The sequence below is a fragment of the Xiphophorus hellerii genome, chromosome 7 (assembly GCF_003331165.1).
Source record: "Xiphophorus hellerii strain 12219 chromosome 7, Xiphophorus_hellerii-4.1, whole genome shotgun sequence".
NCBI lineage: Eukaryota > Metazoa > Chordata > Actinopteri > Cyprinodontiformes > Poeciliidae > Xiphophorus > Xiphophorus hellerii.
Window position 1 is genome coordinate 7,701,107 of NC_045678.1, and position 15,319 is coordinate 7,716,425.

The window sequence follows — 15,319 nt, forward strand, 5'->3', positions numbered from 1 at the left end:
TTAGTTGGAATATGTTTAGGATTTCAGGCTGGACAGACGTCTTAATTACAGAGTGTGCTCCAGACCTATAAACTGACACACAGCTAACTTGTTAGTTGGCTCAGACTAGCTCAGGCAGTTCTGTTCCTGTTTGTAATATTAGCGTTTGAAAGTTAGCTTCAAAACATTTGAACTTTTTCTAAATGTAGAATATTTAATTTCTTTTGGAACATTAAAAAAAAAGGTGTTTTGTCAGCAGTGACCACTGCTCAAGCTCTAAAGAACTCACCGGCCACTCAGTTCGTGCCGCCAGTTAGCAAACACTGCCCTCTTGCGGTGGAAGACCGGAACAAGAATAGCGGAAGTAAATTCTAACATTCACCTAGCAACAGACTCTCCTCCTTCTCTGTAATTATAATGCAGAGAAAATACCAGTGAAACTTTCTACATTTCACAAACAAGCACTTCTTTCATGGGCACTTATTTATAAACATAGTTTTTCTCCCCATAAATCCTTAACAAAAACACAATTTTTATTTTATCCTAAATAAAATCCGTCTGGTGGGTTTGCTATTTTAACAAAAATGGGCGTTTACTCAGTTACGATGAGTTCAAACTCAAGTATAACCTCGCTGTAACTTCTAAAGAGTAGAATATTGTGTTTGATGCTGTAGCTCATGAAATATGTGAACTCTTTAGAAATAATGTCATTAAAACAATAGGCCCCAACTGAAAGTTCTGCAAAGAGCATCCAGAAACAATTAGTGACTTATTCTGGAATTGGATCACAAGAAAAGTTTGGAAAGAGTGTAATAACTTTATAACTTGTAATATTGATACAAAATGTTCCCTGAGGTATGAGCATATTATTTTTGACTTTCATTGTAGGAATACTAATGCAGACAAAAGACTGGCAATCAATCCAATTGTTATATTTGGCAAATTTCATATTCACAAATGTAAATTTTCATCATCTTAACCGTTTTTGGCAGTTTTGGTTAAGGAAATCGAACTCTACTATTTCTATTAGTATGAACAAAGAAGCTGTAAACACATATGAATGTTGTAAATCTCTGAATATTTTTAATTTTTCATGTCTGTAATATCTTCCATCCTTTTTATTTTTCATACCAATGTATTTACTATTGAAAGCTACACCCTTGGCATATAATATATTGTGTTCTGTTTCTTCTTTGTAATTGTAAACAAAGATGATCATTAATAAAAAAAAATTTTTTTAAAAACCTAGCAACAGACGTACCTGGTACGGATTAAGTCAGCACTCATTTACCAGAAGATCTCAGGAGAATTTGATCCAGAAATAATATTTCTATAACACTTTCTGAAATTGTTTGTCTGCCTTTCAGGAGCCAACATGTCTAAAAAGGTCCGGAAAATCGCCTGCTCTTTCTTATAGCCCCCGTTTCGTAAATGAAATAAACACAAAAACAAGATTTGATGGAGTTTCTTTTATTTGCAATAAAAAATAGGTACAAGAGCTCCCTTTACAAATATACTAGAGAATCGCAGCACGCTGTGAAAACCGCAGGAGTCTCAGACTTCTTGGAGGAACAGAACAACGTAGAGAAATAATGCACACTAACAATGCAACTACCTCGCGAGATGGATCGGCCTCAGCACGTGCCACTTGATAGGTACATTGCGGTTTCTAAAGTTTCTTATTTAAAACCTCACCAGTCTGCCATTTTAACACCATATTGCTTACATAAGCCAGGAACCCTCTTGTCTGCCCCCCGAATTTACGAGTAAACATGTTACTCGTAAATTTGGGTAACATATTTGTCCCACTCTTCCACTCATAATCCCTTATGAGTGGAAGAGTTTCAGACCGTTGGCACAAACCCCAGTGGTATTCCTTGTGCGTGCAAATACAACTGGGGGGCAGCTCAAGATGAATATGTCCACACGGTACCATTTACAAAAACGTCCCCCTGCGGGACGTTTGGACGATGTTAATCCACGCAAATTTAACTTGAACCCCCATTCTGCATATATACGGGCTTTTTCTGGCGAGTGAAACTTTACAAAACCAGTTAAAATTAAGGTGCTGACATGATTTTTTTTTTTTTTTTAATGTATTTCGCAAAAAGATCTCTGCAGCTTTACTTTGAACTGAATCTTTATGCTTTTTTTTTTCTTTCATCAATGTCCAAGAGGTTGTGTAAATTGCGCGACTGAAAAAAGGAATAACGTTTGCTTCTTCAATTAAATAATAATAATAATAAAAAACTACGGTAGAAATTGGGCCATAATGGTGAGTTGTTTTTTTCCCCCCAAAGCAAATGTCCGAAGAAGCAAAAAAAAAAAAACAAAATAAAAAATTAAATGATGCCGAATTATAAATAATAATAATAAAAAACAGTTTTCAGGGTTGCTGAAATATAAATAAGTCTTATTGTTTACAAGGAAACCCCCGTGGGGTGGGAATTGCATTATTATTGTGTGCAAGTTAATATTACAGACAGTAAAAGAGAAAGAAGACGATGAAGTTGTTCCTTGGAGACATTAAAAAAGGCCTCTGAATTACATTGATATACATATATTTCACCCAAATTATACACACCGACACCCAGCTACAGGCAGAGCAGAGAGACACAAACAGAAGAGTACACTTACAACCTAAAACTACGTCTGTTTTGTCCCGGCGGTCTGCTACAATAGGACACAATGTGCCACTTCAGCAACGTCTGGATGAGTTTCTATCAGTCTTTCCATTACTGCAACCACAGTTTGCAGTTTTGCAAGAACGCAAGTTCTTTGATCTGTTCAAACCAGGATTAAACACGCATTTGCACGCTGTAGTCTAAAGTTTGCACTTCAACGTTGAGCTGAATCACATCCTCGCCCACAACAGCTGCCATGACGAGAGACGCACCGAGGGATTGCCTGGTGAACGAATTGCTAGATTTTTTAAATGTTATTGGTCCTGGCTGGTAGGAAACTCAGAAATCGGTTCTTTTTTTTCGATCTCTGAACGCACCTTGCATAAAACCCTACATGCCAAGTAGCGCTACCGTCAGCGCTCTTCGGTGTGGACGTCGTCACAGAGGGAAGAAGTCTCAAGTAGTTAGCGGTAAAGTAAAAAAAAAAGAAATTGGGAACAAAAAAAGAAAAATGAAGTCAAAATTGTCAGACGATATTTAATAGTGAACTGAAGATTCTACGACAGTCTCGTCTTTGGTTCAATGATTTTCAATAAAATTAAATTGGAGCATTGAAAGGCGTATCGTGACATCATAACACTTGACGGCATCAGTTAAATAAAAAAAAATAAAAAAAAAGATGAAAAAAATGAAATAATCGGTACTGGCCAAAATCGTGATCGGTGCACCCTTAGTTTCGTTATTCAGAGCTTTTACCCTCTGACTTGAAACAGGCTGGATTTGGAATACATCTTGGAAATCCCGCTTCCAGGCAACTGCGCACACTTTCTCTCACACACACACGCCCACACACACACAACGTAAAGCTGCCTCCTGCAGCAAGGCGAGAAAAAAATACTTTAATGCTGCTAGTTCTATATCTGAGTCTGTAAAAACAGTATAAGAAGTTTTACCAAAAAGTGAAAATTGGCAACAGAATTTGGCTCGGTGCGTCTGTCGTCATGACATCGTCCTCAGCTACACGCCAAACACCTGGCCTGGTTTTGGCTCGGTCAGGAATACTTAAAGTGAGGGAGCAGTTGCTGGTTCTTCTACAAGGAAATTTGTTGAACGTATTTTGCTAAAGTTAGTAAGGCGGGAGAGGGGAGGGGAATGGAAGAGGAGGAAAACGTTCAGTACATTCATCATATATGTTGTTATGCAAAAAAAACCTTCTGTTTTTGCACAATTTTTCAGCACATTTCTGTAGTGGGCCGTCTCCTGTTCCCCTCTCTGGTGAGTACTGCTTAGTGTGCGGAAGCAGGGGAATCGTTATTCATCCTGAAGCTGCTTTGCTTTCGATGTTTCTGCAAGTCGTTCCTCCAATGAAAATGTCTGGCACATCTTTACAAAAACGATGTGATGATGACTCAAGTTTTTTTGTTTTTTTCCCTCCCCACAACTAACCTGATGCCATCCGCAGAAAGATGTGCTCTGAAGGGCTACATGGTCATCAACATCTCAGAGTGGACCGACTCGGGACTAAAAAAAGCGAACCGAAAAGTAAACGGGTGGAGTCAAACGGCAACGGCGTGAAGGGAAGTCAGACTTCTGAACTGCATAGACGCCCGAGCTGGTCGAAACGAGGCCGAATCACCGCGGCCTCTTGCGGGTGACGAAGATGAGGACCCTTCGGATGGCGATGAGGCGGTCCTTGAGGGAGTTCATGGCCAGGATGGTGAGCTGGGCTCGGTTCTCCAGCGGAAGGACGGCGAGGAGCCACCAGCACCAGGCCGGGCCTTCGGGAACCGCCTGGAAGGGGAACAAAACCAAACACAGACACCGTTAAATGCTGCGGACGCACCGACCCGCTTCCGATATCAGAGGTCCAGTATCGGCCGATTCCATACTGAAAACCGGTGCTGAACCGACTTTAAAAGTTTCTTTTTAAAAACGCCGACATAAATGTACTGAATTGCTAATTTATTTGATAACTCTGCACCAGAATAACACAACTGAGGCTTCACACGTTTGGTCGTAGCATGTAAAAGCAACACAAATCTAATTTGTTCAGCTTTAATTTGTTAGGAGTGTAGCAACCAATGTTAGATAAATAATGTAGAAACTGAGGCAGACAAAAAAAAAACCCTGTAGCAAACCTTTCAAATGTTTCAGAAAGTGCAATCAGGAATTCTACATATAATGTCAAATTAATAATAAAGCATGATGTCACCAGAGCACAAAGCGTAGAATTAGACTGAATAGATCCGCTCTTATGGATCGGGCACATTGTCACCAATATCTAATCTAGAGTTTTTTCAATATCGGAAGCGATATTGAAAAAAATATTGGTCCAATATACTAATATTGAATTGGTGCGTCTTTATTAAATACCTCAGTTCTCAACAGGTATGTGGTATGAGCAGAAGTATTCAAAGCCCTTTTATTTTCATTTTGCATTTTTTATTTTCAGTCGTGCATTTTGCAAAAAGTAGTGCATACGTGAATAAAAAAAATTGAGGCATGTTTTTCTATTTTTAAAATAATAAAAAAAATCTAAGGACAACAGTTTGCATTACAACTTATCAAGCAGACTTTTCTTTTTTTTTTTTTTGATCAGTAAAACGTTTTTAAAACACTGAGTAGGCTACTTTTAAGCTAGTTTAGTCGTTTTTCAAGCTAGAAACTAGACCAAAATGACTTGCTAAGGTCTTGTGTTTTTGCAGTGTAGTTCATTAAAACCAGTAACATGCAGCTCTGTTCGAGTGGAAAAGGCATAATTAGAAGGTTTTCCCAACCTGTGGGTCCGGATCTTTACTGGGAAGATGTCCAAAGTGGCTGAGGATCTGACTCTTCATGTTGTCCTTCAGCGACGTGAACCAGTTGTTGGCCTGATCGTACACAGAGTCGTGCAGCTTCAGAAGCTCCACCAGCTCCTCCCCCTCAACCTGATTATAGAGACAGTTTTTCATTTTCATATAGAACAGAAGAAACATCACTTGGACAATTACTGATTAAATTAAAAAGTGGATTTGTTTAAACATAAACCGATTTACAGATCATCTAAAAAGCGCGCATTTTCTCGACTTTTAAAAAAAAAAGAAAAAGAAAAAAAAAAAGCTTCTATTGAGATTTTGAAGTGTGAGATCAGAACTACTCCAGAAATGATCAGAGAGCTCACCTTCCTGTCCTCCAGGTACTCTATCGTAGCGGTGTTGTAGCCGTCTCTCTGTCCGTGGCTGAGGACCTTGAACCGAGAAACTCCGATAGTGTCGACCACCGAGCGGCCGTCGGGAAAGAACTTGACGTCGCGCACCTGCAAAACAGTCCAACCAATCAAGTCTGCGTTGCGTGAAGTATGAGGAGAGTCTGCAAAGTGAACAGGATTTTGGAGATGGATTTTTTGGGAAAAGCTGGCCACCGACCTCCAGCATGCAGCCGTAGTCGGCGAAGCCCTTGAGCTCGTCGGCGATGCACATGCCGAACTGCTTGGTGCCCGTCTCCATGGAGCGGCGAATCATGAGGCGGTAGCGCGGCTCAAAGACGTGAAGCGGGCAGGGGATGGTGGGGAAGGCCATGGTGCACACGAAGATGGGCACTTCCTGGTTCAAACTGCAAAACACAAGACACAAGAAATGATTACCACTAAATGCAGATTTTGTTTTTAGTCCCAAAGGTTTAAAAATCTTGTAAAGGCTCCTTTTAAAACAAAAGACAGTTGCAGAGAATCAGCAACTATGCAAGTTTATTTTTAGGGAGCTCAAGTAGCTTGAAAAACAAAACGAAGAAAAAGAGTTTCTAATATTCCTCCTGTGTAATTCTTGGCAGGGAGAATATTGTTTCCTAATTGGAAAGTTTGCAACCTATAGCCTGGGTGTGCTTTGGTTGCCAGGATACAATGCTTGGATCAATACCAATGCAAAGACAAAGAATGATCATCTTTAAACTTTAACATTTTTTCTCCAAGCTGCTGTTCTCAAATTGAATTAACTACATATATTAACCCTTTCATGCTTTCAGGTGTTTGTGATTTGTGGAAAACTTACTTAGACAGCTCCTTCATTTCCTCCTCATGGATTTTCTTCCGCTCTGCCAGCTCGTCTCCAAGGTAACGCTGTAGGACTTCCTCCATCAGAAAGGTCTTATTGTAACCTCTGGTAGCGAGAAACTGTAACAAAACACAGAGAACATGTTACTCCTTCCGTACCAAGATCATAGTTTCATACTTTAGTTCATTCTCTGCAAAGGTTTTATGAAATAACGTCTTTTTCAGAGCTCTGAATTTCAAATACAAAATACTGAGGTTCACTAGAAATGTATGAGTGAGAAGGAAGGAAGAAAGAAGGAAGAAAAAAGAGAAAAATAAAATAAAGAGGGAAAGAGAAAAAAGAAAAAGAAAGCAAAACAGAAGGAAAGTGAATAAGCAAATAAGCAAGAGTGAAAAAAAGAGCGAAAGAAAAATAAGAGTAAAAGAACAAATTTTAAAAAATATATAAACGATGGAAAAAAGAAAAAAGGAAGAAAGGGCAAAAAAGACGTGAAGCAAAAGAAAAAGAGAAAAAGACGTGGGAGCAAAAGAAAAAAGCAAAAGACTGAAAGAAAGAAAATAATTAAAGAATAAATGAGTGGAAAACAGAGTGAACAAAAAACAGAGCAAAAGAAAAAGAGCAAAACTAAGAAAAAATGAAAAAAGAAGGAGCAGGTAAGAAAGACACAAAGGGTAAAATAAAAAAAACTAAAGCGAAAGAAAGAGAAATTAGTTCTGGAAAGACAGGATTTTTTTTAAATCCCACATTTTTCCAAGCTACACAGCACCATCTGCAGCTGATGCTAGTTTTCCGTTCAGCGTAGCTCAGCTGTGTACCTCAGACAGATTCTCCTTGCACAGAGGACAGTTGGGGTTGTGGTCCAAACAGCGCTCCAGACATTTGAGGCAGAAGGTGTGACCACAGGGAGTAGCCACAGGCTCGTAGAACAATCTGAAGCACAATGCAGAAGAAAAAAAAAAGAAAAGCAAACAGTTAACCTTCAACTGGCAAAACTGTCCACTCTATTTGCCTGTTTGAAGCTAAAAAAAAAATCTTTGCATCTCATTGTTAAATTTGCAGCATATGATGAAAAGTAAACTGTACTAACCTCATGCAGAGTGAACACTCCAGGTCTCCACTGTCCAGTAAATCAACAGGAACCACTCTGCCTCCGCAAACTGAAGCCGTCTGAAACGCCTTTACATCGTCTGGAGAAAAACAAAAATAATCGTTTTTTTTTAAAGACAAAATGTCCTCTGGTGTTTTAGTACACCATAATACATGTGCAACAGTTTTTCATAGCACTGCTCCTGCTTGGTTCTCTAAAATGTGAAGCGTTTTCTCCACTTAGTTACATTCAAGCTTAAACTGTTGGATCCAATGAAAGGAAACACGTTACTGCACATTTAAAAGCCACAAAATGCAGCATCTTTTATCTGAAAATCCAATGAATGCAGTTCATATAAGAAGCCACAAGAGGGCGCTCCAACATAACAGTTTCTCTGTTTTTTGGGGGGGGCTTGTTTACAGCTTGAGATGACCAAACTGGACAAAATGACACATCTGTCAAGTTAATAAAACCACCTACTAAATACTTTTTAGTTTAATTATTTCGTTATTTCATTCTAAACTTCTAAATAAATCCCATCCTTATGAAGCAGAATATGTGCGTAAAAGCAAATATGTTGCATCAGGTTGAGAATGTCACAATAAGTAATTAAGCGAATGATAAGTTTAAAGTGAACTAGATCATTTTCCTCCTCCTGATTAATATTTTTTGGAGGGCAGTTTTGTTGATCCATTTAATTTATGGCTTTGGTTGTGTATATACTGTATATATATATATATATTTTTTTTTTTGCTCGTTTTTCGTTGTTATGATTTACTTTGAATATTTAAAGTATCTTCCCATTCCAGTATTAAGCGTCCTTTACAAAATTAAAAAGGATTGGTCTTTTTAGAGGATGAACTTGCATTATTATGCCACTCTCAATATATTACTTGAAACTGGTCTCAAAACATTATCATTTATCAAAAATAATAAGACAATTTATCACCCAGTAAAACTTGTATTGGTGACAGGCCTCTGTCAGGTTGCCATGGGATTTTCTCCTACCAGGTTTGGAGAGCTTGGACGGAGGGTTGAACGGTGCGGCGGCTCCGTCGCCGCTGTGCTTCCTTTTCAGGCCTCCGTGGGGCGCCGGCAGTGAAGCCAAAATGTTGGCCAGACTTTTGGAGCTACCTTCCTCTGCTGCCAGGTCCGACTTAGCGGGAGACATGGGAGAAAGCTCGGAAGACGGTCCGTCCACAGGGGAGCTTTTTGCTACGCTGAACTCTGAATCCTGCAAATGAGACAGAATGAGAAGCTGCAGAGTGAGTTTAAGTGTCCTCGTGTCAAACTGAGACGTAAAAGTGCAGGATTTTAAAAGAAACGGAAATGTGTCGACGGCTGTACTGTGCGCGCATTAACCTGCGAGGAGCAGCCCGGTTTCTGTGTCAGCGGCCTCAGCGACTGGAGCAGGGCGGGCGGTTTGATCAGGCGGGTGGCCAGCCCGCCCTGCAGGGGGTGCAGCGGCGTGGGCATGTCCTCGTTCTCGAACACGGAGGAGAACACTGCGCTGAGCACCTGCAAACACGCAAACAAAACCGGAGCAACTCAATCGGTTAGGTGGGATGAGACGAACGGCGACCAGCTGCTTTGTTGCTATTAAGTCGTTTGTCTGACCTTCTGAGCCTCCAGCTTCACTTTGGTCCAGTCCGGCTTCAGCGCCAGACATAGGAGGTATTCCTGCAAGGCCTCGTCGTTCCGGTCGGCTTTACTCAGCGCCGTGGCTTTAAGGCAGTGAGCCTGAAACGCACAAGAAAAATTCAGCTACTGCAACACTTTTCATACTTATCCACACCTGGACAACAAAGCTCTTTATGCACCCAACTGTGTCATCGACATCAATTACGAAACGGAAACTCACCTTTGTCCATAGCGGTTTTAACCTGCACAGACTGTTGGCATCCTGCACCGCCTGGTTGAAGTTCCTCATCTCCATGTGCAGTTCAGCCCGTTGACATAGCAGGCTGCCTGAAGAGGGCGCTGTAGACACAGGAATAAAAACAAGACAAAAAAACAAAACACAGAGCAATGTCAGACAGTTTTCCATGGGATAAACCTTTTTTTCTAGGTCAGACAAGTGAGGCAATAAAGCAACAAAGTGGAGCGTCACCAGCTTGGGACATTGTGTACAGACCATTACAATATCTGAGTCAAAGTAAATAACATTCTCCCTCTTTTAAAAAAAGAAAAAGAAATAGGCGGAATAAAATCAATCTAATATTATGTAGGATCAATCAGATTTAAGAGCTGAATTCAAAAGATTTAACATTTCTGTTGTTAACCATCTGTGCTCAGACACAGGTACTTCTATTCTAAAACCAGAATAGCTGGTGAACAACTGGCTCGGCCTGTAGTGACTCTGCTGAATTAGTTTATGATGTGTGCAGACGGAAGAATTCACGTGTCCCAAATAAAAAGTGGCTACACGTATTTTGGAACAACAAACAACGTCTGATTGACGACTGTACTTCCTCTTGTACACAGCTGAAAGCAGAGAGGCTACATACCAGTGTGCGTAAACGCTTCCTTCAAAGTCAGAAGCTCACACACTTCTCTTTAGTGTCAGATTCATTCAGTTGAACTGTGTGACTCGTGTCATTGTTTGGGGTATTCTTTGACAAACATCTCAATAATTTCCAGGAATTTTGGCCCATTTCCCTCCCTCCTACAAACACAACTGGTGTGAGTGAGTCAGGCTTGCACCTTATTTTATCTCTGCCAATGAATTTGGGACAAAGGTCAAAGCTTTGGTGGCCTCTCTAAAACGCTGACTTGTTTTCCTTGTATTGGTCATTTTGTAGCCAATTAGCTAACCTGGTCAGCGTTTAGCTTCCCATCTGATGTTGCTTCAATATTTCCGCGTAATAGACTTTCCTCATGAAGGTATTAATTATATGAAGCGCTTATAACACAGTTCCACCCAGGCTACATGCCACACCAAAAGGCCTCCTGCTGCCTGTACTGGGGAAACAGATTCTTGAGGTGACAAAGCTTCCTTCTGTCACCCAAAGCAGACAGAAGGAATGAATCAATATTGATACGCAAACTGAAATATCTACATCCCTGCCATCGGGATGCTCAAGTAGCTCCGATTTAAGGCTTCAACCAATCACTCTCCAACAACCGAGGCTAGCATAAGATGGCGGCCACCGGAAACGCAGATCGTGGATTCTAGAGTAACCTAGATATTCAGCCAAGAGCTGCTCAGAGTGGAACGCATCGCGTTACAATTGTGACCCATTCAGTGTTGAGTTAAATGATCGGATGGCACCGATCAGCAGAGTCCCGCCATACGTTGGTGGTGTAAAAAATAAACTTTATCTTGCCAACATGTGAAGTTCAATTTGGTTTGCTTGTCGTTCTATTGAGCAACTCCTTTTTATTAATAGCACAGCAGTCTGAGGTTTCCTTAACATAGCAGCGGCTAGTAGGCTGCTCTCACAACACTTCCACATGACAATGCAGCTACGACACAATGGACTGCGCTTCTAAAAACAAACCCCATGTTGACACAGCTAGAATTTTATTAGCACCAGGAACAAGGATTCAAATTTTTTTTTTTAAAGCCATAAATTCTTTTTATGATCACTAACAAATGGATGCACTCACCCCCTCCAAGTGATAAATCCTTATCTATGATTCAGAGTACATTACATTATCACCTTCTTCAGGGGGAAGTCCATTTCCTGTTTGCACAAGCATGACCTTTTATGGATAAAATTACAATCAAATTTTTTTATGCTACCTAGATTAAAGAGAAGATCTGAAGCTTCTTAAAAGCAATGCTTTTGATAAAATTACACCTCAAAGGTCTATTATTACAAGAGGTCTGATGTCTTTGACTACAAGCAGCTGACTCACTGAGGCAGTCACAGGTTAAAAGGCATTATTCAAAGAGAAGCAAGCGCAGCATGACGACAGAAATATAAAACAGTCTGTAAACATGGTAAAAAGGGTTGAAAAAGAATAATGTAGAAACGCAGTGCTCTGTACGAAAGCCATCTTCTTCTGTACAATCTCTTTTTAAGATTTTTAAGGCCAAATTGATCTTTATTGCCAAACAGGAAATGGGAAGAGAAAGGACTACTATATCCGGTGGTTGGGTGTTAGAGCAGTCATTCATCCAGCAGCTCGTCGTGTTTTTGAGTTAAAAAAATATTTAAAGTTGACAGGAAATTTGAAAATATCATCTGATAATTGTGTTATTGGAAGGTTTGAAGATTAACACCAACTATAAGGTCTTAAAAAAAATGCAAACATTTTAAAAAGACTGAATAAATAAATAAATTAACAAATAAATAAGCCATGCTTAGCCTGGTGGAGGCACAAGAAAAGCCTGGTGGCCCGCCAGGCTTATAATACACCTCTCATTGCCTACAAGAAATGAGCCAACTGCTGTATCAAGATATCCATTTAACATATCATAGCTTTCACTTAAAAACTAACAAACAAACAAAAAAACATTTGAGATTTTATTGTTAGAATTTCGCAAATATTATTTGGGTTATCAAAGTGTGAGAATCGCACACTGGCCCATTCCTACTACTTTTACTACCTCTGAAGTCCATTTCCTTTCCTACCAACGTACAGTCTCTGTTAAAGAGGTATAAATAGCCCAAATAAAAGGAATACTTTAGGCAAAAGATGCATTTTTTTATGGCACAGTTACACCCATGCTATATGAGACAGCAGAAGGCCTCCTGCTGTCTGTATTGGGAAAACAGAAGCTGGCAGTGACAACACTGTGAACGCACTCCATCCGTCTGTCACCCAGAGGTCTTCATAACACAGAAGGCATGAATCAATATTGATACGGAGAGGAAAATATCTGCAGTAGTGCCAACAGAGAGCTGGAAGACATTCATTTTGGGCTTCAACTCCAGGCACCCAAGAGGGAAAACTGTTGAAAAAATCAATAATTTTAACATGTATATATAAATATATAGGCCAGATGTAGGGAGGGTTTCAGCTCAGATTTTCTCTGGCTATTCAAATTGTGCAACGTGAGCCCCGCCCGGGCCTGTGGTTACCGAGGCATACTGGCACTCTTTATATAATGCCAGAACATAGGAGAACATTCTGCATTTTGGCTCAGCAGCTTTACAAATTATTTAAAAAAACCCCAAAAACAACAACAATGCTGAAAATGAACAACATACAGCACATATCTGTAAAGTTATTTCAATAAGAAGGTGCAGCATTTACATGTTATGAAAGCTGTTTTCTAGCTGTTATCCAACACAGCTTGTGAAACACTCCTACAAGAGAGCAGTGAGGCTGACTTTTTTTTTTGTCTCTCAGACCCAAAAATAAAGTCACATTTGCTACAAGACCAGGTAAAAAAAAGTGGTATAATGACGTTTTGTAAAGGATAAGTAGGATAACTAAGTAACTGGCATCAATAAAAAAAAGCCTATCTTCTAAAAATAGAAGATATGATATGAATGAGGGCCTGATAAGCATTATGAGACTCGTGCTACTTAGGTAACGAAGGACAGTGCGTCACATAACGAACCAGCAGAAGGGCGCCAACTACCGTTGACACGAGGAAGTTGCACTAAAAGTAGGTCACTTCAGCTTTTATTGCAAGGTATATATGCAAAAAAAAAAGAGAAAAAGTTGTACACTTACCTAAATCTACTGCTGCGTTATACCGCTCCAAGGCGTCCGCCAGGTTCTGTTTACTCCACAAAACTTCCCCCTCGATCCACATTTTCCTGGCTTTGCTCTCAGTTTCAAACAGTTTGTCCAGCAGGCCGCTGAGGACGACGTTAACTCTCCGGTCGCCTTTGCTCGGCTTCTGTTTACAGCTTATGCAATATTTGACGGCGTCGTCCTCCACGCAGCGCTTACAGAAAGTGTGCCCGCACTCCAAAGTCGCGGGCTCTTGCAGCAGACACTTGCAGAGGCGACAGGAAAACAAATCCAGCGCTTCGTCTTCTTCGCATTCCCCGTCGTTATGAGCCCCGTCCTGTCCGCCGTCGCTCTTAGTCTGCCCGTTTAGGGTCACGGGAAGGCCCAGCTCTTTCCCGCGGAGCGTCCGGGCGATGGTTTCCACCAGGACGAGTAGCTCCTCCGGGCGCAGCTTGCCCAGGTTGGCCGCCGTGCAGTACGCCTCCAGCGCTTCTGATATCCGCCCGGCGCGGGCGAGAGAGTCGCCCTTCCGCAGACACAAGCCCCGGTCCGGCTGCTGGAGGTCTGCGAGCTGGGAGCTGTAGATCTCTACGGCCAGGTTAAAGTCCCCAGCCCGGCTGGCCTCCTCGGCCACCTCAAGCATTTCGGGGCAGAGCCCCGCGGCTCCAGGGTTGGAGAGCGGGTGGAGGAGCAGGTCGCCCTGGTGAGGCAGAACTCCCGTCTCCATCTTCTCTCCTCACAGTGATTTAAATATATATATATATATGTACACAAGACGCTCAATGTTGGTCTGACCAAAGCAGATAAAGTTCTCTACTATTATATTTCACCTTGTTCCCAAAATGTTCATTTAAAAGTTTTGATCCTAAAACAGACCACCACTCCGACTGCCTCGCAATGACGGCCATTGGAGCAAGGTTGACGCTTTTTCCAATCTATGTGACATAAAAAAAATTAAAAAATCCCCCCAAAATATAACAAGAAATTAGAGTACAGGCTACGGTTTCTCAGAAAGAGCATTCTTTAGCCACTCCATCTCAATCATGCTACCCACTACTAAAAAAAGGAGACGAACAAAAAAAAAAAGAAAAATCGCACTTTTAAGGGGCATTAAATTTGCCCCAGAGGTGTTTTGTTACTAAATCCTTTAAGCTGAACCGAAGTGAAAAACTTATTCAGCACCTGGTCAGGAGCACAAAACTAACTAATAGTTGAATATCAAAGTCATGTCCGATAATTGAGTTACCTGAACAAAATCAGTTTGAATCCAATAAACATTAGCTACAGATCTACGAGCCTGCTGTGTTTATATAAGACAGCCAGCGAGCTTTAGCTAACGTAGATTAGCTAACACCGACTGCTCCTTTGCCGCTCGCCGAACTCCTCAAACGAACTCTGTCAGACACAATATTCCCAAATCCTTGTCCGTTAACGACTCCGGTAATCACAGCTCTCGGCGAAAAACCGAAAAAAACACGAGTTAAACCAAAGGTTCCGCCGAGGAGAAACGTCTCATCTGCTTGCTAACTGTGTCCGGCAGCTAAAGCTGCTTTGGATTTCATATACAATTCGCCCAAGCAGGGGCAAGACACCACGTGACGCGCGAGAAGCGTTCCTATTGGCTAGTTATGTGGCTCACTTATATAACTTCATAATATTGTATAACCCCTCGCTGACAGCAGTGAATGGCTTGTTTTGGGGTTTGGCAGAATAAGTTCACAGTTATTTGGTGTGCAGCGGTTCCACGCGTGATTTTACAGCACGACACTTCTGTGCAAACCAGGAGGAAGCGTCGTGTTTTGCTGTGTTTCACGCAGTTCGCCCCTTGAATCAGGGACACAGTTGTTCTGGTTGTGGGGTTGATTCATTGTTTTATGTAATGTTTTATGTAAGCACAGTGTCCGTTCTGGTTTTGTTGTGAAAAAGCTGAAGACATATCGTGGTTCTGGCTTTAAAGAAAATGATCA

At 41.0% G+C, this 15,319-nt stretch overlaps 1 protein-coding gene across 1 annotated transcript; it reads right to left on the bottom strand.

Annotated features, from left to right (window-relative positions):
- Positions 1–1,433: 1,433 nt before the first annotated feature.
- lonrf2 (LON peptidase N-terminal domain and ring finger 2) lies at positions 1,434–14,919 on the bottom strand. The gene is made up of 12 exons (XM_032567535.1): positions 13,350–14,919; positions 9,580–9,698; positions 9,336–9,458; positions 9,081–9,236; positions 8,727–8,952; positions 7,719–7,818; positions 7,447–7,561; positions 6,629–6,750; positions 6,008–6,194; positions 5,764–5,898; positions 5,381–5,530; positions 1,434–4,394 (listed from the first exon to the last, which is right to left on the bottom strand). Exons 1-12 carry the CDS (start codon positions 14,077–14,079, stop codon positions 4,236–4,238), a joined length of 2,322 nt encoding a protein of 773 aa, XP_032423426.1. The 5' UTR covers positions 14,080–14,919; the 3' UTR covers positions 1,434–4,235.
- Between the last annotated feature and the right edge of the window lie 400 nt (positions 14,920–15,319).